Source organism: Salmo salar, chromosome ssa14 (assembly GCF_905237065.1).
Source record: "Salmo salar chromosome ssa14, Ssal_v3.1, whole genome shotgun sequence".
NCBI classification, from domain to species: domain Eukaryota; kingdom Metazoa; phylum Chordata; class Actinopteri; order Salmoniformes; family Salmonidae; genus Salmo; species Salmo salar.
Window position 1 is genome coordinate 9,478,741 of NC_059455.1, and position 26,796 is coordinate 9,505,536.

The 26,796-nt window shown below is 40.5% G+C and overlaps 3 protein-coding genes across 3 annotated transcripts; all 3 read left to right on the top strand.

Annotated features, from left to right (window-relative positions):
- The first annotated feature begins 2,054 nt into the window (after positions 1 to 2,054).
- On the top strand, positions 2,055 to 8,591 carry LOC106568733 (regulator of G-protein signaling 8). The gene is made up of 5 exons (XM_014139326.2): positions 2,055 to 2,359; positions 3,712 to 3,810; positions 4,982 to 5,043; positions 5,598 to 5,764; positions 7,984 to 8,591. Exons 1-5 carry the CDS (start codon positions 2,238 to 2,240, stop codon positions 8,242 to 8,244), a joined length of 711 nt encoding a protein of 236 aa, XP_013994801.1. The 5' UTR covers positions 2,055 to 2,237; the 3' UTR covers positions 8,245 to 8,591.
- Positions 8,592 to 11,789: 3,198 nt separating this feature from the next.
- Positions 11,790 to 13,840, top strand: LOC106568801 (regulator of G-protein signaling 21). Its single transcript, XM_014139465.2, has 4 exons — positions 11,790 to 11,866; positions 12,097 to 12,259; positions 12,522 to 12,688; positions 13,040 to 13,840. Exons 2-4 carry the CDS (start codon positions 12,151 to 12,153, stop codon positions 13,214 to 13,216), a joined length of 453 nt encoding a protein of 150 aa, XP_013994940.1. The 5' UTR covers positions 11,790 to 11,866; positions 12,097 to 12,150; the 3' UTR covers positions 13,217 to 13,840.
- Positions 13,841 to 23,264: 9,424 nt separating this feature from the next.
- On the top strand, positions 23,265 to 25,889 carry LOC106568734 (regulator of G-protein signaling 21). The gene is made up of 5 exons (XM_014139327.2): positions 23,265 to 23,542; positions 23,765 to 23,824; positions 23,943 to 24,004; positions 24,122 to 24,288; positions 24,445 to 25,889. Exons 1-5 carry the CDS (start codon positions 23,460 to 23,462, stop codon positions 24,628 to 24,630), a joined length of 558 nt encoding a protein of 185 aa, XP_013994802.1. The 5' UTR covers positions 23,265 to 23,459; the 3' UTR covers positions 24,631 to 25,889.
- The last annotated feature ends 907 nt before the right edge of the window (positions 25,890 to 26,796 follow it).

Here is a 26,796-nt window from a genome sequence, read left to right on the forward strand (position 1 = left end):
GAAGATCCCCGACATAAGCGCTTCATAACTCATTCATACATCATTCATAAGTAGTACATAACAATTTCATAACTGCCGAAGTCCAACAACCGCCAGTTGCCAATTTCAACTTGTGTCGTCTTGTGATTATTAGGATGGCATGAGAATAACTTATCCGCTATAAGTAGAGGAGGACTGATGATGCATTGCAGTACCATAAGATCCGTAGTTGGTGTAGTGTCAAACAGTACTATCAACCATGGCCAAGGCCTGTGTTTGCTATGGTTAAACGTACAGCTGCATTGTTTCCATTCACAAGTCCATTCTCTTCTCTGGGATTTGGTTGTTGTTGTTCCTCCTACTCTCCTTTAAAGAAAGACATCACAGTTGTCTCCGTCTGTCTGCGAGGGCCCCTATTCCCTGTTGCTCTCCGCCGTGTCACAGTGAGTTTGTCTGTCTCTATTAAACCACTGATGCCCTGGAAACCTACCAGGCCTCTATACCCAGCCTAGCCTTAATGCGTACCCATTTTACTATTCCTTCCATCTCATTCCCCTCTATCTCTTCACTTGCTGGCTGCCGATAGCACGGCGGAATCACAGAATGACTCTGTCATAGGGAATGGCAGTGCTTTGCACTTTGAGATGACATCTTGCCGATAAGTTGCAAAATCACCGTCCCTTGTATTATCTGAATGAGGGGATGATGTTTCGCTCGTGTAGTGTTTAAACCGCTGGCTTCTTTTGAGGAGAATGCTAATTGGGTGTGTTAATTGTGTGTTGGTTGTTGGGATGTAACACTGTTCATTTTAGCAGTTTGCAGACACACGGCCTGATAGGACACCAACGCAACAACATAATCGCAGCAACACAATCGATCACTGTTAGATCATGCATTGTCAGACAACTACCCATATAATTATCTGAGATCATCATAATACCCGACAGCGTTTCATGTTTTGATACCCAGTCAAGTCACACAATATACTGTATACAGTATAAACACTGAGTGTACAAATATTAGGAACACCGTGCTAATATTGAGTTGCATCCCCTTTTGCCTTCAGAACAGCCTCAATTCGTCAGGTCAAAGCATTCTACAGGGATGCTAGGCCCACAGTGGTGTTAAGTTGGCTGGATGTCCTTTGGGGAGGGGGGGGGTGATAGATATGGAAAACTATTTAAGGGGGAAAAACCCAGCAGCATTGCAGTTGACACACTCAAACTGGTGGGCCTGGCACCTACTACCATTTACCGTTCAAAGGCACTTACATTTTGTCTTGCCCATTCACCCTCTGAATGGCACACATACACTATCCATGTCTAAATTGTCTCAAGGCCTAAAAATCCTTCTGTAGCTCTTTCCTGCAGTCAAATCAAGTTACCCTTTAGTGGCATCATGGGTGGAATGTTTAAGCCCATAACCATGTGTGTGAGGTGTATAGTTTTGTTTCAAAGTAGATTTGTTTAAGACTACCAAGAATCACTCTGTGACCCTGATTTAGCCCAATGCAGTAAAAGGTTAACCTGACTCCTCCCCTTCAGCTACACTGATTAAAGTGGATTTAACAGGTGACATCAATAAGGGATCATAGCTTTCACCTGGTCAGTCTATGTCATGGAAAGAGCAGGTGTTCCTAATGTTTTGTACACTCAGTGTATATATTTTTTTCTTGTCAGATACACCACATAGGTTTAGTGAAATTTGTCATTTTACAGGGTCAGCCATAGTAGTACGGCACCCCTGGAGCAAATAAGGGTTAAGTGCCTTGCTCACTTTATCGGAACGGGTTTTCAAATCAATGACCTTCAGTTACTGGGTTTGAACACGCTTCAATACAGGTTCAAAGGGCTTCAATATACCTTTGATCTGAATATTTGCAACAGTAGTTTTGCATATCAATCTATCACTTATTGATGCTTGATGGAGTCATAGTGTAGGCCTAATCCATGTTTGTACAGTGATACTAATGTAAATGCAGTATTTGTCTGGTAATAGGAAGTTATTGTTTTCTGTGAAGTTCATCGTTAATAGTTTTAAAGCAGGATGTTGAGCATGAGGGGATTTTCTTTATCACTGACGCTGCGGTAAACTGAGTAGTTCACCTAGGTCAGGAAGCAGTGTGAAAGGTACAGGGGAAATATTTTAGCTATGCGAAGCTTTAAAAAAAGATGTGGTACAAAACGATGGGGTTAAACAAACACTAAGAGCTGCTCGTGGTCTGCCTTCACAAATGCTAAAGTTAGAAGGAAGCTAGCATGGAGACATTTGTTCTTCTATTTCCTCAATTCAACTTTTTGGCCCCAAAGGAGGAAGCGTATTTCAAAATGCTTGGTCCTAAGGACTTGAAGGCACCGAGAATGAAAGATAGTAATTCCAGGTAGGTTTTTTTTGCACTTGAAATCTTCATATCCTTTTTATTTGAAAGCAGAATTCGATTTTTGTGTATTTTAACAATTCTATGAAGCTTTTAAGACCTTGTTTCATTACATCTTGTAAGAATGCCACTTCCTTTATTTGCATTGCACAACAGCAATGGGAGACAGACAGAGAAAACATTACCGCTAACATGAATATCTTCTCTTATAATGTGACTTTCTCCTCCACAACTCTTCCACTCATTAAGTGTTGGTGTTGACTTCATAATGTAAGGGGGTCTGCCATGGCACCATGCTTGACTTGTTTCTACAGAGTGAGAGTGTACATGTGTATCTGAGAGCCATTGCCATTATCTCAATAGCAGGAGATCAGAAAATAAATGTTTATTCGTTAAGGTGACACCCTAGAACTAACAATTGTGAGTTCTGTACCTTGGTTCATTTATTGGAATCTTTTGAGTTTTCAACAAGACAAGTGGAGACACAGAGTAGGTGTTAAAGTGTCATGATGTTGTTTGTTTGAGAGAATGAAGTAATTTGGGGCTGTCTCTGTTTGTTGATACTTTTCATGTACAACTGTGAGGCAAATTAAATTACTCTACACGATGGGGATGAATTGTGACACAGTAAATCATTTGTTCTTCGTAACTATCCATCATTTAACTATACAAAGTTGAATGATACAAGCTCGACAGGAGATAGAGAGGAGACGGGAAATACAACTTTTTAATGATTTGCAACACAGTTTCAGTTGCTGTCAGTGTGAATTCCTGTCCATACAAATTCCCTTGAATGTGTTGCAGGCAGTAGAAGTGCAGAAGTACATTTCCCCTTGGTTTGCCTTTGTTCTGTGTTACAGGGCATATGTGTGGTTGGTTCCTAGTTTCAGAATGATGGTTAGCACGCTGACACCGTCTCGCTTTGCTAGCATTCTCAACGGCACTGTCCACCCCACACCATCTTGGCAGTCCACAAATGAGATGCCACTGCTGCCTTCAGTGAAACACTGTACTTGCTCTGTTGACCTTTACGTCATGTGGCCCAGGTGGAAATAAGAAGAGGTCCTATTTATTTCAGTTATCATGTGATCGTCCATGTTAAAGGTCCTCGGCTTGAGTAAACAATGGCCGGTTTATTACTCTGTTGTTGTGATTTTGTAGCCTGGTTCCCAGATGTGTTTGCGCTGTCTTGCCGACTGAAACAATGTTCAGCGTAATAATAACCATAGGAGTTGGCAAGACAGCACAAACAGGTCTGGGGCCAGGCTAGTGATTTCATTCATTATGATTAAACTGCTGTGCAATAAACCCGAAATGTATCATTATGTAAAGTGTTCCATTAACTCTGGTTGCAGACTGAAAGACAAGAGGAGCAAACTGAGCCTTCTGCTGACCAAGTCAGGCTCCCATGAAAACATCAGTCCAGAAAAGAAGACCACCACCGCAACCAGCAAGTAAGATGTCAGTCAAGTGTAGATGCAAAGCAATGGAAAGAGATTGCCCTGCAGAATAACATAACATGTTTAATTGCCCCAGTTACCCAATTTGTATTGAGGAGAATTTTCAATCTCAAGGGCTTTCCATACTGTACGTCGGATTTAGCCTTTAACGATTATTACACGTCACACTGTGCGATGAGACCTAATTTACATCAACTTGGCCAGATTGTATGATTTGCTTCAGTTCTGTCGTCACATTCTGCAATTGGCTTGCGAGGCTAGGTCAGCCGGGCTAGGCTTCGTCAACTGGACGTATCAAGCATGGCATCGAAAGAACAACAACAACAAGCTGATGACTGACAGACATTGCTCCTCCTACCTCTGTGAGCGTGCGCTCCTCGTAATGAGGAGCTCAACTCTCAAATTGAAGAGGAACATCACAACATGTAAACGCTAACACCGAATATTAGGCCCATAGCTCGAATGGGATATGCGCCTCCACATAGTCATTGCCGTTACACAATACAAGCGTTGACATGTTGACATCCGATGCGTGTCTATGTTATTTGTAACTCCACACAGGCCATTACTTGCTCCAAGTGTTCATTATCCGATGTGTGAATTCTAATTTTGAAGAAACAAATGCATGCCACACCGCACGACAAAGGCTCAACATTTTTGACACAGCCAGAACTTTTGTTGGAGCCTATGACCGCACACAGTCGTACTTAAATGGGCAGACCCCCAGACCCTGTTACAGTGAGACGTCTGACAATCGTTTTACGACCTAAGAATTTGCCCACGATGTGGACATTTTGTCTGGGTGGCATATAAGACGGCTAAAATCGTATGGTCTGTGCGGGCCTTTAATGGGATGGTTCAGCGCAATTACATGTTTAGATCATTGTTGCCATACGTTCTAAGCAGCATTGCCCAGCCCATAGACTACTACAAGGAAACGAATATCTAAATGTGTCATTTAGCTGAAATACCCCTTTAAATTCACGGACTATACAGTTTCTTTTCCTCAATCAAAAATACCATTGGGAAACAACAGAAGCTAGACATACAGTACTGTAGCCCACCATCAGCGTTCAACAGGCTTGCACAGAAAGATGTATAAACAAATAAAACACATCATTAGCAAAGGACTTAAATGGTATCTCTGACTCTTTTTTTTCCGCAGCATATCACCGGAGGCAGCTTTGAGATGGAGCGACGCCTTTGAAGAGCTGCTCAAACATTCAGGTTAGATTGAAACCAGCGATGTCTGATTTAGTCACAAATGTATTTGTGTTCAAAGCACAACTTTAATGGGAAGCCACAGTGTCTTTAGGGAAATTAAAGGTTAGAGGAGAGAACATTGGAGTTTCACTACAATGTTTTTAGTGTTAGGTAAGACTATCAAACCTGTCTAACTTCCTGATATGTCTATTGAAGTGTTTCATTACAGATGTGATTAATTTTGCAGGGCTTGCTTTTATGAGTCATTGAGATCAGTGGTTGAATGTTCAATATTATCTTTCCCACTTTCCATTGAGAGCAGGTTGGGAATCTACAGAGCTTGACCATTTCGATTTTTAATCTGAATTAACAAAAATAAGCCAAATCTCAAATAATACAGTCTGAAATTCAATCAAGTGTAAGTTACGAAGTAACTAATCTACAGTATCAGTGGGCACAGATCCCTTTGTCGCCATTATTCTGGAGCAGTACATGCTGTTTTTATCCATATAAGCCTCATGATTGAATCCAATAAATCTAATGTTTCATTAAAGAGTATGTTCTTCTCCCCCGAGTAGATGGAGTGGAGACGTTTTCTCAGTTCCTCAGAACAGAGTTCAGTGAGGAGAACATTGAGTTCTGGTTGGCCTGTGAGGAATACAAGACCATCGACTCGGATTCCAGGCTCATCACCAAAGCCAAGCAGATGTATGCTGTCTTCATTGAAGCCGAGGCCCCAAAGGAGGTATATATGGTGCTTGAGAAATGAAACCAAATAGGCCTTGCTGGAGCATTATAAGCTGTATAGGGTCTAGATGTTTCCCTGACCATGTGGGCCCTATCAATGGCAATGGGGAAACTGTGGGGCCACATCAATGGGACATCCCTAAAGCTGCTGGTTGGTCAAGCATTCAGAGAAAGATCAAATCTCATCTTTGTTGCTCTTCTATGGTCTTGATCTAATTCAAAAGGATACTGGATGCAATGCACCAACATTCACCGCTATACATACTTTGACTTTTATAAACTACGCAGAGGAACTATGCAGAGGTTACAATGAGTATGATGCATGAACAAAGCCGTGAGTGCATGATAAACCTGTGGTTAAGAAGATGCTCTATACCCCTAGTAAGACAGATATGACCATTACAGAAACGTGTGGTTTAGAAGCGTTAAAACCTCAGGTACCATTGGACGAAGACAGACGTGACCGTGTGGTTTTCCTTTCCTGCAACTAGCAGCAACTGAGCCAGTGGAATAATTACCCACGCTCTTTCAGTTTGAGATGAAGACGTTAGTGTCTTCTTAGCTCAGTTGAAGAATAAGTGAGCATGACTTCCAAACCAAGTGCAGGGACATGTATTGTGTTACAGAAGTGTATTTACATGGAGGGCTCTGCGTAACATAAACTAGGAAGAATGTCTCAAGGCGTCTTGGGCCAGTCATGAACTGTAGCTGTTTACAGTACGATAACCTCTCTAAGTCACACTTGCCAATAGAAAGGGTTGGGTGTTCAGCTAAAATAACATCTAATTTATATATAACCATGGGCATAATTTAATACATTTGCATGAAATTACTCTCTTTCCAACCAGCATCTTTCTAAGGTACCGCCTCCTCACAATTTCAAAATCTCCAGTAGCTTTCACCATGGATTTCACTCAAAATCTTGATTGTTTTTGTCAAATACTCTTGCATATTCAACATTAGGTGGAGACTACAGTGAGCTGCAATAGGACAAATTCACTTATATCTGCATTAAATTAGTCAAAAGTTTTGTATTTGGTCCCATTCTCCTAGCACACAATGATTACATCAAGCGTGTGACTCTTGCAAACTTATAGGATGCATTTGTTGTTTGCATTTGCCCCAGACCATTTTTCCTCCTCCACCAAACTTTACAGTTAGCACTATGCATTCAGCAGGTAGCGTTCCAAACCCAGATTTCTCCATCGTACTGCCAGATGGTGAAGCGTGATTCATCACTCCAGAGAACGCGTTTCCACTGCTTCAGAGTCCAATAGCGGCAAGCTTTACACAGCTCCAGCCACCGCTTGGCATTGCGCATGATGATCTTAGGCTTGTGTGCGGCTGCTCGGCCTTGGAAACCCAATTCATGAAGCTCCCGACAAACAGGTCCTGTGCTGACATTGCTTCCAGGGGCAGTTTGGAACTCGGTAGTGAGTGTTGCAACTGAGGACAAGCGATTTTTACGCATTATGTGCTTCAGCATTCTGTGAGCTTGTGTGGCCTACCACTGCACGGCTGAGCCATTGTTGCTCCTATACATTTTACTCATTTAGCAGACGCTCGAATCCAGAGCGACTTACAGTAGCGAATGCATACATTTCATAAATTTTTTTTTTTCCCGTACTGGTCCCCCATTGGAATCGAACCCACAACCCTGGCGTTGCAAACACCATGCTCTACCAACTGAGCCACACGTTTCCACTTCAAAATAACAGCACTTAAATTTGACTGGAGCAGCTCTAGCAGGGCAGAAATTTGAAAAACTGACTTGTTGGAAAGGTGGCATCCTATGACGGTGCCACGTTGAAAGTCACTGAGCTCTTCAGTAAGGCCATTCTACTGCCAATGTTTGTCTATGGAGATTGCATGAGTGTGTGCTCGATTTATACACCTGTCAGCAACGGGTCTGACTGAAATAGCCGAATCCACTATTTTGAAGCGGTGTCCACATACGTTTGTATATATAGTGTAGATGCAAATAAAAAAACGGACATTTTGAAGGGAACTGGCATTTGTTTTAGCGGTCATAACAGATGTTTGAGTGATCGCAAAATCAACGGGAAGATGTACTTTGTACAAGTCGGAATGAGCATTGCTTTTTCTTTTGAAAACAATCAAATGGGAAGGAGGAGCTAGTACCATATTACCATATCTAAGGTTCGATTTGGGATTGAGCTTCAACCACTTAACATAATAGTGTTCATTCATTTTTAGGTCAACATCGACTACGCCACAAAGGTGGCCATTCGGAAGACCATCGCCACACCGACGAATACCTGCTTCGATGCGGCACAGAGCAAAGTCTACAGCCTGATGAAAAAAGACTGCTACCCGAGGTTCCTCACTTCCGACATCTACCTTCGCCTCACCAAGAGAAAAGGCCCCGGGACCACCATGTTCCGCCGGAGGTCACGGTCCTGCGTTTTCAATGAGCCACGAGGGGAGGCCACGGGCGACTCCTCTGCCTGGTTGTAGCATCTTAAGCTGAGAGTAGCACAAAACACACACACACACCCTTCTAATTTATCTTGCAGTGCAATGCCTGTATCTGACTCGCTGTGTGACTAGTTGTTGTGTTTTTTAATGAGACTTTCTGAAGAGATTTGACAATACAGCTATCAGTTAAAGTGTTCCCCATCTAGACACATAATACCGTGTTTGAATACTAATATGCAATGTTCATCTTGATTACCGTTAAATGTCTTGCCACTGCTTGTATTAATTCAATAATTTATGATAATAGTCTGTTATGTTGGCTTTTAGTTGTATATTGTATATATTGTCTGGAGAGTAATTATTGGAATAAACAATGTACTATGAAAGCTTTTTCTAATGTTTATAACTGTTCAATTATGTCAAAAGAGACAAACAAAAACATGACAAATAGCGACTATGATGTTAGTGCGTTACACAATCAGAAGGTGCGATAGAGGTATTTGGAAAGAAACCCTACCGAAACACAACAAAATGAGAAAGTGCGTAACCACTCTAGGATTACAAATATTCACGTCATTGGTATGCACGCAGTATTCCTTACAAAGAAAAATATGTAATCATTCCAAGCTGCCAACGATCCCACCGAATCTATCTTGGCGGTGTCAAAATTCATTACAGCAAAGTGATTCGATTGTTTCCTACCCACTAAGAGTTAAATGACGGACAGTATTGGCTCCATGGCATCTTCACCATGTGAGTTTGGTGGGATATATATATATATTTTTTTTTAACTATAGCGTTGCCTGGACATAAAAAAATCACGTATTAGTAGTAGTTGAAATTCCTAGGCAGTTCACAGCAATGCCAAATCTTTCGGATAGAGAAATCACTAGGCACCACACTTGACTTGTCTTAAGACCTCACGACGGAACATCCCTAATAAATACATATGCCAGGCAGGCAAAAAAAACATGATCAAGCATTTAGCATTTAGCTTTAGTTTACATTCATTTAATACAGGAATGCTAACGTTGGCTGATGTTTCCTTACCCCTTACTGATTCTAACCGATGCCCTAGAAATTAACTTACTTATAGTGGAGACAAAAAGTGTTAGGAGTGGAGGAGTATGGACACTGTGGGATTCAAATCCTTGCCTTGACTTTCTTTAAATTAAATATTTATATTTATTTCACACAGGTGGACAGGCATTGTTACAGCACATGGGGAAAATATACTTGTTTTTGTAGGCTGCTGAAGGTGCTGGTCGAGGATACACAGCGCCTCACTGTGGCTTCCTGGTCAAATCAAGTAGTTAGAAAAAAATGATTGTCCCTTGTTACTATGTTACTATGGAAAACTCCTGGCCCTAGCCATGACAGCTAGATGACATGGTGCTGGAAGAGGAATGAATTAGTGTTTGTATGAAACCTGTACATTTTAATAAACATGCCACAATGCAATGTCTACATGGCAGCTAAGGGAATAAGGGAAACAACAAATAGGGGGGGAAACTGGTTTATTTATGTTTTGTGTGAAAAGTTAAATCCACCAACTTTGTAGTTTTGGGATGTATAGCAACCACACCAGCAATAGACAGTGTTTTAGAGTCTGCAGTGCACCAATTGCAACACTTCTCAGCACTGTGCACATGCGAGACAAGCCCCTCTTTTGAAAATCAAATTTTCCAGTCTTGGTTCGTCCACACGGATGCAAATCGGGATCGCCGTGGTGTTTTCCATCACCTGGTGAGATTTCCATTCTTGGTTTTGTTTGGGAAGCACATAATATCCTGGGCTGGAGGGTGAAGGGGATCAGGATATGTGAGCACCCCAGGGAGGACTGTCCTCGTACATCATGAAGACTGTCCTCATATACCATGACCCGCCATCATTAATCTTCATTAGTACATTAATGACTACACATTTGCAGTTACTGGATACATTGGGAATATTCCATTACCCCTATCCCACAATGCATCACTTGGCTGACACATGAGGGTGGGTTTCCTATATGCAGAAAGGGTATACCTTGCACTGACAGCATCTGTGGTTAACCTTTGACCCTCCATCAAGGTGGTAGATATTCAATACCATAAAAGGATCAGAGAAGGGAAATATAACCAGTACAATATTTTATATACGTAGCCCTTTTCAAGCAAACATGGACCATATTGTACTTTTTGTACTTTATTCACAAAGGCCAGTATTCCTAACACTCAGATATCACTCAAACTTTCACACAAGTCAAAATAGAGTTCACAAGGTCTAAACATATGATGTGCTTTAGTGCAGGGTTAGATTTGACAGATATAAGAGAGAATGACTGAAGATATCATGCGCATCATGCACAGAACATAGCATAGAATATTATTGTTGATGTGTCATTGTAATTAATGTGGAAGATATTCCACAACAGATATGCAAATCCAGCGGAATACCAGGATGCGGGATTCCCTTCATGCTCTATTTGTTTATGGTCAGCCTCCCATCGAGGTGCTTCATCAGCACTTCATCATCTGTTTACCTTTCATTTTCTATTTTGCATTTTACCTCACTCATTTGACCTCATTTAATTTTCCATCTGTAGCCTCTTAGGCTGTTCAAAAGCATAAATACAGATGCCTGTATTTCAAAAGCTTTCACAAATACTTCAATTTGTATTGATGGTGACTATTTTGTTATAATACAATAGCTGATAATATATTCCATGTGTAGCTTTTTAGGCTGTTCGAAAACATAAATACACATAGCGGTACTTGAAAAGTATAAAAATACATACTTCAATATTTGTATTTTAGGTGACTATTTTGTTGTGATACTATAGCACATGGCCATGCATGTTTATCTTATGTTTCTGTTACTGACTATGAAAAAGAGATTTTGGTTTTACTGTAGAGTATTTATCCACTGAGAAATGATCTGGTGAAATGGTAATTACAGAGTAATAACATATTTTAAATGTATTTAACTAGGCAAGTCAGTTAAGAACAAATTCTTATTTTCATTGACGGCCTAGGAACAGTGGGTTAACAGCCTTATTCAGTGACAGAATGACAGCTTTGTACCGTGTCAGCTCTGGGAATCGAACTTGCAACCTTTCGGTTACTAGTCCAACGCTCTAACCACTAGCCTTCGCTGCCACCCCATATGAAAAGCTATATCTCTATATCTCTATAACATTCTAATAATCACTTGAAACAAGCTCTACTGGGCACCATTTGTCACCAAGTAGTACTAGTTGTTTCGAATTCTTCAAAAGTGCCATTCATCGATGGTGACGTCATTTACCATGGTAAATGTACCATGGTGTAGCATGGTACACTCTTTTTACTTTAGGGTTATATTAGGATTATATACTTTGTCTTTCATCTTCATACCTATGATTGAAACTGAGGTGGACAGGATATCATAGAAGACATGAGGGCCACTCCTTGAAATCCAGGTGTATACTCTCTCCGAGGTCAGAGAGGCCTCGGAAGGAAGGATACAATCTCTCCAAACATCACTTTGCATACTGATTTTCATGTGTTCCATTCATGGAGGGAGCATGGTTTAGATCATTCCCTGCAACTTAACTCCCTCACCTCGAAACAATCAAAATCTTAGCCTCACATTGGCTCACATCTCTCTCCCAGACAGACAACGCTGCCATGGCAATAAAGTGAGTTTCTTTATCACTGATTCTGTAGATGAATGTCGCTATGTTTCAATACAAGTTACAACTTACTATAAAAATGAGGTGTGTACTATGTGCATTTTGCATTTAAGTTAATATAATGTATTGGATAACAGGTTATTTAAAAAAAATTAAAGATCTTTTCACTGGAATATAAAACATATTTTTGAAATGCAAAAGCATTGATGGACCGTATTCATCTATTTTCTTTCCAGGTGTGAGGCAGATTTGATATTGTGTTTTGAAAATCACTGATTACTGCGCTAGTGATGGATCTCAACGCTCTTTTCAAGGGTAGATTTTGTTGCTTTCTCAAGGACCCACTTGAAGAGGCTGAGACTTGGGGAGAGTCTGTGGACAAACTCCTGTGTAGTAAATGTAAGGACAACATTTTTATCCTTCTACTATACTGCCTGTCTAGAAGGCATCACCAACAGTGCTAAGCTGATTATGGCATCCTCAGGATGTGATTTAGAAAATCACAGGCAAATTACGATTGTCTGTTACAAGTAACTAAAATGTATCAAGTTAGTGTTACTGCCTTTGTCTTGCGACAGAACTCACGCTCATATACTTTCCTACAATAACAAACATCGAGACATCTCATTTCCCTTCGTTTCCTATTTTTCCATATGTCCAGCTGGGCAGGCAGCTTTCCGACAATTCCTGAAGTCAGAGTATAGTGAGGAGAATATGCTGTTTTGGCTGGCATGTGAGGACTACAAGAGGATCAAGTCTCTTCCAGAGATGATCTCCTCTGCAAACAGGATCTACTCTGAGTTTGTAGAATGTGAAGCACCCAGACAGGTAAGTAGCTACCTGTGGTCCGTATGTATCAAGCCTCTCAGAGTAGGAGTGCTGATCTAGGCTGATCAGTTTAGCCTTTAAGATCATAATGAATAAGATTATATGGACAAGAGATGCCTGATCCTAGATCAGCATCCGTACTCTGATACACTCGACACATACAACCCCTGATCACAATCTGCTGTAATTTCATAACAACTCAGAACAAACAAATGAATTAATAAGGACCTGGTTGGATCTAGACCTGTTTATACCTTTGTCTGCCTTTTTACATTCAGTGGACATTAAGATGTAGAAATGTGTCTGGAAAAAAACAAACATGTATTTACTGGGATTATATCTTGGTTGAAGATCAACATTGATTGTGGGACCAGAGAAAATATCACCAAGAACATCTCCCAGCCGAGCCTGACTTCTTTTGACGCGGCACAGAAGCTGATCTACAGTCTGATGGCCAGGGATTGTTACCCACGATTCCTCAAGTCAGACATCTACCAGGATTTGCTTAGGAGAGCAGATGCAAGGTGACTCTCTTAAATGACAAACGCTCTAAGTGTTTCTCAACATTTTATGTACCAGACACTGGCAAGCTATAGTCCCTCTATCCATGGAGGACCACTTTGATTAAAGGGATGGTTTTATTTCTTTTTTACCTTATTTTCGACTTACCTAGGGTGTTGTTACCTAGGGTTTAGTTTAGCAACGTCCAGAATCTCCTGGCTAGACTGTTTTTAAATGTAGCAATGCACGTGGAAATGGATTGTACCGTTCCTTAAAACTAGCACCTGAGAACTGACTAAATGGCTGCCAGCTAACCATTTAACCAGGAACTGGTCAAGAACAACCCAGAAGTTGAGAAACACATTCTTTCACCTGTTTCATCTACTTATGCTTACCATGTTATTGCAATCCATGTCCAAACAATATCAGAGATATCTTTTCTTTAACCGGTGACTACATTTAATGAGTTGATTCCATTCTCAATGAACGTATATAGTATAATGTGTGCAATGTTGTTGTATTTAACTAAGTTATTTGTAGAGACTAAAATGCCAAAATGTTGCTCCTTTGACTATAAATTAGACGACGAATAAGTTCTTAATTTGTATCAATAGTATTATCACTTCAGTATGTAATCAGATACCGTCTCAAATTGAAATTAAAATGATCTGAATGAATCAAGCATCACATTTGAAATAAAAAAAACTATACAAATGATTTGCCAAGCTCCTGTCCTTGTTCTGTGTGGATATTTTTGGGAAAGCCAGATGCAAAATGCAACCAATATGTGCCTGCTTTTTACAGGTGCACTGGCTACTGCAATTCAAAGTTGTATGCATTCTAACCTTTTAAGTTCCCAGATATTCAGAGAGACAAAGAGAGGGCAATTTTGGGGAATGGTGGATAACATATGGTGGAAAACTTTGACAGTCAGGTGATGAATGAGAATGATCTGAAATCTCTATTGTCATTTGTTTATTTGATCTGTTTATATGTACAGAAGTCGGAAGTTTACATACACCTTAGCCAAATACATTTAAACTCAGTTTTTCACAATTCCTGACATTTAATCCTAGTAAGAATTCCCTGTCTTAGGTCAGTTAGGATCACCACTTTATTTTAAGAATGTGAAATGTCAGAATAATAGTAGAGAGAATGATTTATTTCAGCTTTTATTTAATCACATTCCCAGTGGGTCAGAAGTTTACATACACTCAATTAGTATTTGGTAACATTGCCTTTAAATTATTTAACGTGGGTCAAACGTTTCAGGTAACCTTCCACAAGCTTCCCACAATAAGTTGGGTGAATTTTAGCCATTCCTCCTGACAGAGCTGGTGTAACTGAGTCAGGTTTGTAGGCCCCCTTGCTCGCACACACTTTCAGTTCTGCCCACAAATTTTCAATAGGATTGAGGTCAGGGATTTGTGATGGCCACTCCAATACCTTGACTTTGTTGTCCTTAAGCCATTTTGCCACAACTTTGGAAGTATGCTTGGGGTCATTGTCCATTTGGAAGACCCATTTGCGACCAAGCTTGAACTTCCTGACTGATGTCTTGAGATGTTGCTTCAATATATCCACATAATTTTCCATCCTCATGATGCCATCTATTTTGTGAAGTGCGCCAGTCCCTCTTGCAGCAAATCATCCCCACAACATGATGCTGCCACCCCGTGCTTCACGGTTGGGACGGTGTTCTTCGGCTTGCAAGCCCCCCCTTTTTCCTCCAAACATAACAATGGTCATTTCTCCAAAAAGTACGATCTTTGTCCCCATGTGCAGTTGCAAACCATAGTCTGGCTTTTTTTATGGCAGTTTTGGAGCAATGGCTTCTTCCTTGCTGAGTGGCCTTTCAGGTTATGTCGATATAGGACTCGTTTTACTGTGGATATAGATACTTTTGTACCTGTTTCCTCCAGCATCTTCACAAGATCCTTTGCTGTTGTTCTGCAATTGATATGCACTTTTCGCACCAAAGTACATTCATCTCTAGGAGACAGAACGCGTCTCCTTCCTGGGCGGTATGACGGCTGCATGGTCCCATGGTGTTTATACTTGCGTACTATTGTTTGTACAGATGAACGTGGTACCTTCAGGCGTTTGGATGAACCAGACTTGTGGAGGTCTACAATTTTTTTTCTGAGGTCTGATTTCTTTTGATTTTCCCATGATGTCAAGCAAAGAGGCACTGAGTTTGAAGGTAGGCCTTGAAATACATCCAAAGGCACATCTCCAATTGACTCAAATGATGTCAATTAGCCTATCAGAAGCTTCTAAAGCCATGACATCATTTTCTGAAATGTTCCAAGCTGTTTAAAGGCACAGTCAATTTAGTGTATGTAAACTTCTGACCCACTGGAATTGTGATACAGTGAATTATAAGTGAAATAATCTGTTTGTAAACAATTGTTGGAAAAATGACTTGTGTCATGCACAAAGTAGATGTCCTAACCGACTTGCCAAAACTATAGTTTGTTAACAAGAAATTTGTGGAGTGGTTGTAAAACTAGTTTTAATGACTCCAACCTAAGTGTATGTAAACTTCCGACTTCAACTGTATGTGTTTAAAATCAGATATTTCTTTTGAAGAAAACATTTAATCAACAGCAATTTTGCTCTCATATAAATTGTGCGTAGTGCAGTCAGGGTGTCTCCGTGCTATCATTTTGAATTCGATGCAAAACATCCTCTGATTGTTTTGATTGACCATGATTGCGATCCGATTAACTTCCCTTTTCCCCCGAAGAGTGCACACGTTCACTCCCCATCCATGGATAAATATGAATGGAACCAGAAATTTGATGGGAACTCTAGCCCATGCTGGCATCAATCCAATATTTCAAAAACAATTCTGAACACTTTAAGGAGAAGGGTTAGAAGGGTGTTGGAACAGAGGGTGTGGTCCCTGAAGTGTGTACAGCTCTCCAACTCCAGATGGCAGCAAAGCTCACACATTTACTTATGTTCTCGTAGAGCGGAGACTATTTTGCACACAAATTAAACTGGCCCTGCACCAGAACTTGGGTGGCAGGTAGCCTAGTGATTAGGCCAGCCTAGCAGTTGAGAGCGTTAGGCCAGTAACTGAAAAGTCACAATGATTAGAATCCCTGAGCTGACTAGGTGAAAAATCTGTCGATGTACACTTGAGCAAAGCACTTAACCCTACATTCTCCTGTAAGTCACTCTGGATAAGTGCCTGCTAAATGATTAAAATGTCCTACAGTAAATTGTATGTATAGGTTAGGGACGGTTGGGGGGCCGGAACAAATTTCAAATAATTTGTAGACTGTAAATTGACCGCAAGAAGCCCAAACAGATATAATGTTTGATTAAAACATAATAATTTCAAACCTTGCTTACATTTGTATACAATATGTGTGGGAATACTTGGGAACAGATTTCTTAAATTAAAATCACTTAGCACTGATTTCCTGGTGTTTTTACAGTCTTTTATGTCCAACAATGAAAATTCCACACTCAAATATATATTTTTCTTCTTGCTCAGAAAACCTGGGGGGCCAAATAAAACCACCCGCGGGCCCGCAGTTGAGGAACTCTGGAATAGATAAAACAGAAGCTGCACAGGTTTCATGTTGACTGTCATGACTTAGCCTGTACAACCATATTGTGGCAGACAACTTGCGCTATGACCATCAAGTAGGTTTGGGTTTTGTTGTTGATTGGTGTAATCCCATGACTCTTGATCAGAAGGTTGTGTGTTCAATCCCAGCCATGGACATTTATTTTTGGTTTTAACCATATCTCAAACCTTAACCCTTACCAGTGGCGGATTTAGGTACAGGCGACACTTGGAATGGTCACATTTGAGGGATCGGTTTTCTTTCGCTAATTTGCACGTCACGTCAATGATATGTCACCGTGTGGGACTGTGGGTCAATTAACCTTGTCGGAGTGGGTGCCCTGATTCTAGTTTGTGAGCTAGGCAGGCAATTGCCTGGGAAGGTCTCCCACTCAGAAGTACGAGATGAGGAGGGGGGCGGGGGTAGGTTGACCTCAGGTCTCCCCACTGGAAGCCCGAGGTAAGGGGAGCGCGGGAATCTATCAAATAGCGCACCTCTAACTTTGTACAGTACTAATGCAATTAATAAAATCAGTCACATGACGGAATGTTACCAAATAAACCACAATTCATTCATAATACGGTGAATATATAGTTTCACAGACATATGTTGCATTTTTTCTGGTTTGTGAATAATATAAAACAGTCTGCACACCACCAAGGTGAATGGGTTAAGTCTTGACTCTTGGTTGACAGTGTTGGTGGAAGGGTAATGTATTGATGCTCGAGTGCCAAATCAACACAAATTTGTTTCCATTTGTCTTTGTTACTTCTTTTTGATATTTATGAGTCTTATTTTTGTATATATTTTTATATTTATATCGTTTTAAATGTTAGGATTATGTATTTGTGTTGTTCCAAAGGGATCCATACAAGCTAGAACCGCCACTGACCCTTACCATATCAATTTGGAATGAGCGCCTAAATGTAATGTTTATCCCAAACCTTAACCCTTACCTTAACTGTTCGGAATTAGTGCCTAAACTTAACCCTTAACCTCAAATGTATGTTTGAAGAAATGGAACAGTACAGAGCAGCAGGAGCAGCAAAAACACTTTTGGAGAACGCGGAGAGCTTGTTGTGTGCTCAACATCTTTGAAGGACTCTGCAAAGAGAAATGCAGTAATGAACAATATTGTATACACTGAGAATACCCATTTCATATGATCAACACTCATCCAATGGAAGCTTTAAACCACGGTGTTTAGATGCACTGACAATGCTTGTTCATTGAGCGTAGGGCCAGAAGGTGCATTACTGAACCTTGGCCTGATGGATGTAACTTTGCATACCTTACGTAACCATGGTGAAGGCATGCAAAGTAAGCCTAGGTAGACAGAGAGGGCATGTTGTCCAAAATATAGTACATCTGGTATCATAGAAAGTCTCCAATGTCTTCTTACAACTGCTTTATCTTCTGTTCGGCTTGAATTCTACACGGGGCTCAAACAATTTAAACTTCTCCCACGATCAACAAAAATACTTTTGGACAGCTTGTGCAAGCACACAAATATTCTTCAGGAATTGTATTTTTCTAGTTATGTATAATTGGTTGTAATCATGTATACAATTCAGAATAATCCAATCTAAATGCAGGTGTCGTTCCATGTCATTTCAGCAAGCCATGACACCCAGCATCTCAGATTGTTCTGAAATCGTTTCTGTAGTTAGAAACCGATAAGATTACCATTTCTGCAACATTATTTTGTTGAAATATAATTTGATCTCTGAGAAATGAAGATAATTCATTTCACCAAAATTGGCCATTTTAATTTATAGGATTCATACAATATTCAATAAATATAGTACCGAACATCCGATTTCCAACAAACTTTTTTCTAACAAGACATGACTCGTGAAAAATCCAAAGAAATGGTCAAAAGCCAACCACAGACCCCCCCACACCCCACACCAATCCCAACCCAGTATACAGTATCAGTTCTTGATTGGCGCTTTTGACCATTTATTTCTATTGACAATAAAAGTGGATCAGAACACACCAGTGGTTCAACACCATTGACGTTGTACTGGATGCAGACCAGGCATGTCTAGTCGGGGGACGCTGGATTCGACATCACCGAGCAGCAATGATCAGCAAGGTAATACATTGTTTTAGCTAAATTACTATCTAGCTAGCTACCAATGTCTTCAGCGTAGCTAGCTGTAGCATGTCAGAGTGAGCACTGCGAGAGACGTAAACCAAGGTCGATAAGTTGTCATATAAACATCCATGGAAGTCCAATGCCGGGAACATAGCTACATGTTTGATGTTAGCCGGAGCATCCGACTTTACATTATACAAACAAACATACTGACAGTGCTCTCAGAAAGTATTCACACCCCTTGACTTTTTCCACATTTTGTGGGAAAATATCCCATAAAAAAGTGGAATTATGTAAATAAAATAAAAAAGTAAGCTGAAATGTCTTTAGTCAATCAGTATTCAACCCCTTTGTTATGGCAAGCCTAAATAAGTTCAGGACTAAAAATGTGCATAACAAGTCACATAATAAGTTGCATGGACTGTGTGCAATAATGGTGTTTAACATCATTTTTGAATAACTACCTCAGCTCTGTACCCCACACATACAATTATATGTAAGATCCCTCAGTTGAGCAGTGCATTTCAAACAAAGATTCAACCACAAAGAACAGGAATGTTTTTCAATGCCTCGCAAAGAAGGGCGGGGTAGAAGGGTAGATTGGTAAAAAATAAAAAAGCAGACATTGAACATCCCTTTGATGGTGAAGTTATTAATTCAATTTGGATGGTGTATCAGTACACCCAGTCACTACAAAGATGCAGGCGTCCTTCCTAACTCATTTACCAGAGAAGAAGCAAACCACTCAGGGATTTCACCATGAGACCAATATTTAATGGCTGTGAAAGGAGAAAACTGAGAATGGATCAACAACATTATAGTTACTCCACAATACTAACCTAAATGACAGAGTGAAAAGGAAGCTTGTACAGAATAAAAATATTCCAAAACATGCATCCTGTTTGCAACAAGGCAATAAAGTAATACTGCAAAAAAAATGTGGCAAAGCAATTAACTTTTTGTCCTGAATACAAAGTGTTATGTTTGGGGTAAATCTAATAAAACCCATTACTGAGTACCACTCTCCATATTTTCAAGCATAGTGGTAGCTGCATCATGTTATGGGTATGCTTGTAATCGTTAAGGACTGAGGAGTTTTCAGGATAAAAAAGAAACGTAATGGAGCTAAACACAGGCAAAATCCTAGAGGAAAACCTTTCCACCAGACACTGGTATATGAATTCACCTTTCAGCAGGACAATAACCTAAAATTCAAGGCCAAATCTACACTGGAGTTGCTTACAAAGAAGACAGTGAATGTTCCTGAGTGTCCGAGTTAGTTTTTACTTTAATCTACTTGAAAATCTATGGCAAGGCCTGAAAATGGTTGTCTAACAATGATCAACAACCAATTTGACGGAGCTTGAAGAACTTTGAAAAGACTACTGGGCAAATGTTGCAAAATCCAGGTGTGTAAAGCTCTTACAGACTTACCCAGAAAGACTCACAGCTGTAATCGCTGCCAAAGGTGCTTCTACAAAGTATTGATTCAGGGGTGTGAATACTTATGTATGTTAAGTATTTCTGTATTGAATTCTACATAAATGAGCAAGCATTTCTTTTCAGAGGACATTCCTGAACCTACAAACCCAGAGAAAGCTGCATGCTCTAATGGTGAAGCCACAACCTCAGAGCCAAGCACCCACAGACACCCAGGTTCCATTCTCAGTTGGGAAACAGTTCAATATCAATTGATTGTCATGTTCACTTGTTAAGCCCTTCACACAATTTAGCTGTCTTCAACAGGGCAAGCTCAACTACAGAGGGCTTTTGTCATGGCAGGGTTATGTTCCTAAACATTATTCTAGGAGACCCAAGACCCTTATTATTTGCATCTTTGGTGTATCTGCTTGGTAAATCTGATTGGTCGGACACTGGCCTTTGCTGGATAAGATGGAATACATTTTATGAGATGATACATGGTTGGAGAACAAAACTGAGCTCACACTGGTTGCCCTCAGGTTTGCTATGGAGTCTGTACCTTGTAATTCCTGTACTGTACATTTCATTACTTTTGCCTGTATATTTTCCCAGGGAAGAGGAAACACTGCGAGCACAACCAGTGAATACCTGAACTTCATGATGGAGACCAAGGCCTCATACCTGGAGACACTTGAGGCCCAGCATCAGTAGCAGGATCAGCACTTCAATCAACTGTGTGAAGATGAGTCAGCAGCCAGAGCGCAGGTGTTCTTAATGTTTTGTATACTCAGTGTATACTTGTTGGGGTGGGATTGGTATGGGGTGTGTGTCCGTGGTTGGCTTTTGTCCATTTGTTTGGATTCCTAATGTCTAACTCATTGTTAGAAAAAAGTTTGGTTCAAATATGATTTTAGGTACTATATTTATTCAATATTATATGAATCCTATAAATTAAAATGGCCAATTTGGATGCAGTCAATCAGCTTAAATTTTCAGAGATAAAATTAAAATTTCAACAAAGTAATGCTGCAGGAATGCTAATCCTATCTGTTTCTAACAGCAGAAACAATTTCAGAACAATCTGAGATGGTGGGTTTCGAAATCCTCTTTCTTGTGCCTTTTTGTGGTGTAACTGTAACGTCTGCTTCCAAGTCACACTCTCAAACACATACAGTAGATCCCCTGAACACAGCTCACTTTCCAGCCCACTTTCCAGCTCACACTCTCAAACACATAGATCCCCTGAACGCAGCTCACTCTCCAGATCCCAATCACCTGAAGTCTGATCACCTGTTCACACACCTGTATGTCATTTACACACACTATTTAGTTCAGTTCTTTGCACCCCATCATTGTGAGGTATTGTTTGTTTTGATACACAGTCTAGTCGGCGTGCTGTTTAGTTTCGTATTCGTCATCCCATGTATCGTAGTTTTTGGCCATCCTCACTAACAATGCTCTTTATTTTATTTTTTTTGCATAATCCCTGCCTGTACTTTTGCCTATCAGATTTCCTGTCATCAACCTCTTGCCTGATCTCCCAGACTACGTTACTAACCTTTTCCCTGCCTGTACTGTTACCTTGTTGGAGTCCCTGTGTATGACCTTATGCCTGCCCCAGGACCCAGCTACCTGCCTTCTCCTGTGGTCCTTTAACAATAAACACCTGCTGCGCCCTGCGCTTGAAACCAGCTCTCTGTCTCCCATCGTACTCATTACAGTAACGACCCTGCAGGCTCTGCATGGTCTGCAGTTAGGAGGTATGTTAGGTGTACAACACTATGAAAATGTGTTAGTGTTATTTTTTTCCAAAAGATTTCCAAAATATATATAGTCAATATGTTAATATGCCAATCCTGTCAGTGAAATTCACTGTCTACCAACCTCATGTCGAATGCACTGACTCCCATATATTTCATTTCTGGGATATTTCATGTATTTGTTTTGTTGGCTGCTAAGGAAAGAGGAAGTGGAAGTAGATGTGGTTTGTTTCAAAAAGTGACACAAGCGCACATGCACGCCCACCCACACACGCAGTTGAAAAATGCATTGCTTTGATCAATATTCAATTAGAATATTCATTTAAACATGGATATACAATGTTAATATGATCTATTCATTTTAAATAATGTATAGCATGAAACTAAGTATTCCTGAGGACTGTATTGGAAGTAGTATGTTATATGCTGCAGGTCAGCCTGTGCATGAGATCTCATACCCATGTGACCGAGTTCTCATACCCATGTGACCGTTTTACTTCTATCCTGACTGGTTTTTCATGGTGACGTTAACTGTAAGCAACACTGTGACTGCTAGTTTTGTCTGCTTAGTTGTCATCTGATAAAAATCTGCCATTTTGATGGAAATAAGCTAACAATATGTCTAGTCACCTAGTCAAGACAAAATCTTCTTTGTATCTATTGTGATCTGGCCCCGATCTGTCCATCTATCTAACATACTATATATGATTGGTTCTCTGTGACGGAAAAATAAATGTCAGAGGCCACTACTGATGTCATACAATAAGGTGAAGTGTACTAAGGAGAAGTGAGACTGGACAGTGGGATTTTCACTGACGAATCCGGCAAATTCTTCTGCTTGCATGGTTTGGCCTATTTCAATTGTTCTCTTCTTCTGCCAAAAATTATTACGGTTATACTTGTGAAAAGGCAAGAGTTTATATTGGTAAAAAAAAACAGCAGCAGTTCCACTATCATGGGACATGAAAGCAAAAGACCTAATGAAAGTATCACTTCCACCTGACAAATGTGTTTGAAAAATTAAACAAATACCTTGTTCTTTACTTGAGCCCACATAGTGAAGGTAAGAATTTGCTTATCGGTTGTTTAATTTTCCACGTTACATTTGCATACCCTCACCTTAATATCGGTAGGCAATGACCTGTGCAGGTTTCTGAACGCACAGACTGTCAGTTGCATTGCACTGGTGTGAACAAGCTAGCGTCATCCCCTACTTCCTCTATTTCTGCGGTTAGAGGCCAACAAAATGGGTGACGCTACACACACTAACATCACAGTAGTCATCGCTTGTATAAAGGAGGGTGTTTGGAGGACCGTCAAAACAGACACAATTTGACAGCTAGCAGAGAACTCCAACACTGAGTAATACATACAAAGAACCCAATGATCGTGTTCCCCCAAACATGCTTATCTTAGTCACATCACCATCAAGGAAACTGCATCCACTCAACATTGACATGGAGGACAACAGAAGAAAGCAGACAAAGTGAGTATTCGCTGATAAAGTATTGCTTGCATTCCACATTGATTTATTGGTTTGTTGGTCATTCGGCACAATTGCAGATTCTTAAAAACTATTGTTCTTTAAAAACACTAAATTATGTTGCTAGTTGCCTTTGCACATAGGAGCAAGATAACTTTGAGGTTTTCTGTGCATGTGCGTGTTTTGTGTGTATGCTTCTGTATTTACCTATTTACTTTGTTTCAGGGGATGCGACTTGAGGTCCCGACTACAACGCAGATCTTCCCATGCCCCTAACACTGAACGGTAAATAGCCTAAGGATAGACTCTCCATATCCATGAGCCTTTCCTATCAGGACCCATCCACGATCCACATTAACATCCAGTGTATTGATCTGAAAATAACTGTCCTCCTCCTTTACAGACTTAGTACTGAGGAAATTATCCTGTGGTCCCAGTCTTTGGAGAGACTTCTCACATCAAAATGTAAGCATTTCATGTTCTTCAAAACAATGTTTAAACAGACAAAAGGAGGTTGAACCATTTTCGTAGGTTTGCAGGTTTTAAAGCCTAGCTAAGTGTGTCTTCTCATGCCCCTTTTAGATGGCATGGCAACATTTCAGGCCTTTCTGAAATCAGAGTTCAGCGATGAGAACATTGAATTCTGGCTGATCTGTGAAGACTACAAGAAGATTAAGTCCTCCTTCAGGCTGTCCTGCAGGGCCAAGAAGATCTACAAGACATTCATTGAAGCTGAGGCTCCAAAAGAGGTATGTTGTACTCCCAAACATAGTATAATACTTCACAAAAACATGTAGATCTTTGATCACGTATGTATCTACTTTTTATGGCCACATTTGCTTTGTATGAACACATCTACTTCTTGTATCCACTAAGTCTCATCAATTCCCTCTAAATCTCTCCAGATCAACATTGACCACAAGACCAGAGATCTCATTGGGCAGAATGTGAAGACGCCCTCCACAGTTTGCTTCGACGAGGCCCAGAGGATTGTATACAGCCTGATGGAGAAAGACTCCTACCCCAGGTTCCTCAGATCCAACATCTACAGGACCCTATTGGACTCCGCATCAGACTACACGAAGATGTGAATGAATACCGATGATAGAAACTGAACTGAGGCTTCCAACAATGGACTGCAATGTTTCACAGCCAGGGAGCTTCTACAAACAGGATTCATAAGAAGATGCTTCCGAGTGTGAATTATACTGGGTACAGATGTACGAGGCCTAAGGGAATGCTGGGAGGAACATACAGAAGTGACTGTGCTGGCAAGCCTTGTTGACATTTGTGTTCAGTCTATGTACTTTCACTTGAAAGAGGAACATATGTCACATAGAAGGGGACTAAAGAGACCATAGAAATATAATGTTGATTCTATTTCTACAACAGAGACGTGGTGGTGTCAGGGGATTACCTTGCATGGCATGTTCTTGTTAGGGACTTTCTAAGTCAAAGTTCCGGGGATGTTTATTATGTAGGATCTAAACAGTCAGGGCTGTAACTGTATGAGAAGGTATCTGCAGTTGCACATAATCTGCAGGTCATCAGTTGAGTTATTTTATAATGCATTTGATGAGATAATCTACTAAATTTGACCTTTTTAAAACCACAACAATTTTAGAATGGGTAATTTTGTTTACTTTAACACAATGAGGCATGTTTGTCATGTAAGCTTTAAAAAAATAACATTTTGGAGAATTGATTTTGTGAAGAAATTACTGAATGTAAAAAATGCTCTAACACTGGACATTTGTAAAAATTAAGATTTCTATAGGTGTATTTATAAAATGGCACATGGTTTCCAAATTCGAACAGCTAAATTATACATTTAATAAAAGCACAAATTCACAAAAATGTAAATGCTTCAATCCTTCAAAGCACTTTTAAAATATCCTAAAATTTGACTGCGTTTGTTTGTTAGGACGCTTCCCAAACTTTACTGAAAGGGTAATGTCACGAGGTGGAAATATGACAGGTTCTTTTGGATCTGGGTTGAGCAGGTAAAAGCAGGAAACAAAGGACTAGTTTCAACATTTAATAAATAATAAGTAAAGGTTTACATGTTTACCTTTTCATCAGTGGCCTTTCTCATGGCCCAGGAACATTTACAAACCATGCAATTTAAAATGGCACTAACAAACAAATCAAAGTAACCAAAAGGCACAGGAAGTGGGGCAGTCCAGGAGGCAGATGTCCATCTTGTTTTTGTCAAACTCACAAGAATCCATTTCCCCTCCATGCTCCCAGAAATCACCATCCCACTGGGCACAAACTGGTTGAATAAACATTGTTTCAATGTAATTTCTCAACTTATTGTGATGTGGAAAATACATTGAATTTGAGCAAACTGTTGTTTTGTGAAATTTCTACCACAGGATTATGTCATCATAGTAGTCCATTTTCAACATAGACAAACCTTATATAAAATATGTTGAATTTGTACCATTGAAACAACGTCAGATCTTCAACATAATATCCACTCTAAGAAGAAAAAAACAGTAGGCTGGGCTGCACCTCCTACTGGAGGGTTGATCTATCTACAACTATAAATTTGGTCCCATCTAGGGTTTTAACCAAGCCCTGTTTCGATATTTGCCACTGACTACTTACTACCGATGTGCTATTGTGAGAAGGATTGTTGAGAAATCTCTACCGTTTAATGTTTTCGTTTCATGATTTCGTTTCATGATTTTGCCTTGGACTTCCGGACCCTGGCCTCCAGCGTGGGATGGAATGACAGGGCCCTGATCGATCACTACTGGTGCAGTCTGCATGAGGACGTCCGTCGAGAGTTGGCCTGCCGAGACACCACCCTCATATTGGACCAGCTGGTGGACCTGTCCATCCGGCTGGACAACCTGCTGACTGCCCGCGGAACATTCCTGAGGTCGAATTGTGCTTCTAACCCTAACGGTTCCGCCGCTGTCACCCAAAAGCACTTGAAATTTAGGGCCAGGCTTCATTTTGGGCCTACTTTTTCTCATGGTCGCTGCACTTGGACCGAGCGAGCTACGGTCAAGGGAGCATCTCGTTGAACTCGGCACAGCCTAGAGATAATGATAATGCCATTGCAGGCTCTGTGTGTCTTTAAGCACCGCACTGTGTCACTCCATCCTTGCTGTGTGTGTGTCTGTGTGTGTGTGTGTGTGTGTGTGTGTGTGTGTGTGTGTGTGTGTGTGTGTGTGTGTGTGTGTGTGTGTGTGTGTGTGTGTGTGTGTGTGTGAATGTGTGTGTGTGTGTGTGTGTGTGTGTGT

What these genes read in the sequence shown, in the direction of transcription:
- LOC106568733 (XM_014139326.2), top strand. Translation starts at nt 2,238, where the DNA reads ATGGAGACATTTGTTCTTCTATTTCCTCAATTCAACTTTTTGGCCCCA. An exon ending in AGAGCTGCTCAAACATTCAG is followed by an intron (nt 5,044 to 5,597) that starts GTTAGATTGAAA and finishes TCCCCCGAGTAG; the next exon opens with ATGGAGTGGAGACGTTTTCT. An exon ending in AAGCCGAGGCCCCAAAGGAG is followed by an intron (nt 5,765 to 7,983) that starts GTATATATGGTG and finishes ATTCATTTTTAG; the next exon opens with GTCAACATCGACTACGCCAC.
- LOC106568801 (XM_014139465.2), top strand. Translation starts at nt 12,151, where the DNA reads ATGGATCTCAACGCTCTTTTCAAGGGTAGATTTTGTTGCTTTCTCAAG. An exon ending in CAAACTCCTGTGTAGTAAAT is followed by an intron (nt 12,260 to 12,521) that starts GTAAGGACAACA and finishes CCATATGTCCAG; the next exon opens with CTGGGCAGGCAGCTTTCCGA. An exon ending in AATGTGAAGCACCCAGACAG is followed by an intron (nt 12,689 to 13,039) that starts GTAAGTAGCTAC and finishes TCTTGGTTGAAG; the next exon opens with ATCAACATTGATTGTGGGAC.
- LOC106568734 (XM_014139327.2), top strand. Translation starts at nt 23,460, where the DNA reads ATGCTTATCTTAGTCACATCACCATCAAGGAAACTGCATCCACTCAAC. An exon ending in AACAGAAGAAAGCAGACAAA is followed by an intron (nt 23,543 to 23,764) that starts GTGAGTATTCGC and finishes ACTTTGTTTCAG; the next exon opens with GGGATGCGACTTGAGGTCCC. An exon ending in CATGCCCCTAACACTGAACG is followed by an intron (nt 23,825 to 23,942) that starts GTAAATAGCCTA and finishes CCTCCTTTACAG; the next exon opens with ACTTAGTACTGAGGAAATTA.